Genomic DNA, 3,166 nt, shown 5'->3' on the forward strand with positions numbered 1-3,166 from the left:
TCTCTGTCTCTGTCTCTGTCTCTGTCTCTGTCTCTCTTCCCATCAGGCCTTGCAGCAGCTGGGCGTGTTCTCGTCCTCGCTGCCCCACAGACCTCTGGGACGAGCGCAGTCGTCGCCTGCAGCAGCCACCGTCAATCCCATCAAGCACCTCTTCACCACCGGTCAGTCTCCGTCTCTCTGCTCTGTGATTGGACGACATCAGCTGTCAGTCCGCCTCCCGCTCGGCCACCATGTTTGTTGCTTAGCAACACAGAGCTGACTGTTAGCTGGCGGTTTGGCAGAAATACCTCCAAGTCTTAAAGGAGAAATCAGACGCATTTTCAGTGTCGGTGCTGCATTGACAGTCTGAGTTTATCTGACGTTATTGCACCGACGAGCGTCCTGCGCTGCGGGACTTCAGCTGTTCACGTCGATCTTTAACCCTTTCAAACCCGAGCAAGTTGGCGTGAAGGAAGGAAAATGAGCAAAGAAATACAAAATGACCCAAAAATCAGCAAGAAATTAGTTATAAGTGCTAGTTTAATACCTGGATTTTTTTTTAGTAAAAGTAATAAAAAAAAAATAGTTGAAAGAAGAAGAAAAGAAAATTAGTTTTAAAACAGTAAAAGAAAATTAAAAACAAAACATGGAAATCACCCAGAAAAAGTGCCAAAAAATTAAAATAATTTTGAAACATCATTATTGTGATTATTCAAAATAAAGTTCACCTAAAAAAGAGATAGAATAGAGAAAATTATTGGAAAATGAACAACAACAAAAGGAAACTATCCGGAAAATGGTTAATATAAATACGATAATAATGTATTTAAAATCACGTTATAGGGGGAAAAATCAGTTTTTAAAATTATTTGTGGCACTTTTAGGTCATTTCCTTGCTTGTTTTTCTTTTTTTACTTTTTTGCACTTTTTCACGAGATTTTTTTGCAACTTTTACCAATTTCTTGCCAATATTTTGGGTAATTCTTGTAAAGTTTCTCATTGCCTTCTTCTCATGTTCTTTCAGGAAATCAGCCCAATTTGTTCATTTTTAAAAGGGTTAAATTTGCACCAAACCTGTGTAACAAATGGTATCAGCTGAACAAATGCTGTAACAATTAATGAGACATAATTCAGCGTGAGAATAATTTTAATGATTTTTTAAATTTATCTGAAAGTTCAACAGGCGCCAAAACAAAACACGATGTTTGTTACAGATTTATGACAAGAAAATAACACTAAAGATTCCCCAAAACACAGAAACAGGTCTGCGGGTCTCAGAGGGTTAAATATATCCACCCAGTTTAATGACGTTTGCACAAACTGTCTTTGATTCATGGGCAAATTTTGTACCGTACCAATGCACTTCTTTGGGACTGGTGACGCCCCCTGTTGAGCCATTTAAAAATAATTCGGCACACGTGGGTCAACATTGTTATGAAACATATCCTGCAAGTTTTGTGACGATCAGACCGATAATTTCTGATTTACTGTCCGAAAAACAGGGAATTTTTCAAGTCAGGTGAGGCTACATTACAATCAAATCAGTCAAAGCATATTTGTGTTTGTGTTTGTCTGAACATAAACAGCCTCTGAATTATCCCGCCTGTTTATCACGTAAATATGGATCCAGGTGAAACTGAAATTTTTTGTGATAATCTCGGGCTGAGTGTTTGGTGGTGAGTTCAGCGTCTCTCACAGATTTCGGTTGTAGCTGCTGACACCTTGTGGTGCTCGACAGTAACTGCAGACGCTCAGTGGAGCGACATTTACACGGATCTGTTTTTAGTTCTGATCATCTATCTGAATGTTTTTTCCTCGTTACGCCTCCTTTACTTTTCTATTTTTTTACCCAGCATGCATCTGGTGGCAGCTCAGCACTCAGTTGTTATTGGGGAGTTTAGGTTTGATGTTATTTATTTCAGGTTTCTGACGTTCATTAAAACCTGAGCAGGTTATTAAACATGTTCACAAACCTGAACAATAACACATGAGGCGTTCAGGGGCCGTTGGAAATTTGAAAATCCAATGATGATTTCTGTTTTTATCGTCTCTGACTGTGATTAATGGTGGTTTGGAGGCATGTTTCCTTTAAAAATAACAAAAAAAAAAAAAACCTCATTTATTTATTCATTTATTTTATTTTTGTATTTTCTGTGATTTTTAGAAGACACGTCTTCCAAACCTGCATCTTTTCCTTAAAAATCACACACAAACAAAAAAAGAAACTATTAAAAAACAATAAAAACATCTTTTTCTCATGTTAAAGCGTTCGGAGCCAAGTTTTCTTATGAAATCTCAGCCGTTTCTGAGAGTTTAAAGAATTCATGGACTTCAAACCTGCATGTTTCAAAGGAAACATGCCCGTGGGTTTGGACACGTGTGGCTTTTTTATTTATGTATTTACAAAGTTTATTATTCCAAACTGAAGGCGTCAACGTTAATAAAAACATAATCCAGCAGTTTACGGTCGCATGTTTCTGCCCTAAAGCCAAAACAAGAGAACAATAACGAACAGTCCCTAAGTTACGCTGAAATAATCATATATTCAAAAGCTTTTATATAATTATGAAAAAGAAACGAAATATATCGAAAATAAGTGTGTGTGTGTGTGTGTGTGTGTGTGTGTGTGTGTGTGTGTTTGTGTGTGTGTGCAGGGCTGGTGTACGACAGTCTGATGTTGAAGCATCAGTGTGTTTGTGGAAACGCTCACATTCACCCCGAGCATGCTGGGAGAGTGCAGAGCATCTGGTCCAGACTGCAGGAGACGGGCCTGCTGAGCCGCTGTGAGGTACACACACACACACACACACACACACACACACACACACACACACGCACGCACGCACGCACATATGCACACACACACACTAAGACACACACACACACACACACACAAACACACACCCACATACACAGACATACACATACATGTGGTCATAAATAAATTGTGTGTGTGTGTGTGTGTGTGTGTGTGTGTGTGTGTGCAGAGGATTCGAGGACGTAAAGCGTCTCTGGATGAGATCCAGTCCGTCCACTCAGAGTTCCACACTCTGCTGTATGGAACCAGTCCGCTGAACCGCCACAAACTGGACCACAAGAAGCTGCTGGGTACAGACCTGTCCCTCTGACTGTCCCTCTGACTGTCCCTCTGTCTGTCCCCCTATCTGTCCCTCTGACTGTCCCTCTG

General features: G+C 40.1%; 1 protein-coding gene across 1 annotated transcript; it reads left to right on the top strand.

Moving 5' to 3' along the window:
* Positions 1-46: 46 nt before the first annotated feature.
* On the top strand, positions 47-3,160 carry LOC121937657 (histone deacetylase 5-like; the record flags this gene model as incomplete). Its single annotated transcript, XM_042480984.1, has 3 exons — positions 47-161; positions 2,634-2,767; positions 2,967-3,160. Coding segments are annotated over 3 exons (390 nt in total), but the record flags the coding sequence as incomplete, so codon positions are not given.
* Between the last annotated feature and the right edge of the window lie 6 nt (positions 3,161-3,166).

This window comes from Plectropomus leopardus, unplaced genomic scaffold (assembly GCF_008729295.1).
Source record: "Plectropomus leopardus isolate mb unplaced genomic scaffold, YSFRI_Pleo_2.0 unplaced_scaffold27025, whole genome shotgun sequence".
In the NCBI taxonomy this organism is placed as follows: domain Eukaryota; kingdom Metazoa; phylum Chordata; class Actinopteri; order Perciformes; family Serranidae; genus Plectropomus; species Plectropomus leopardus.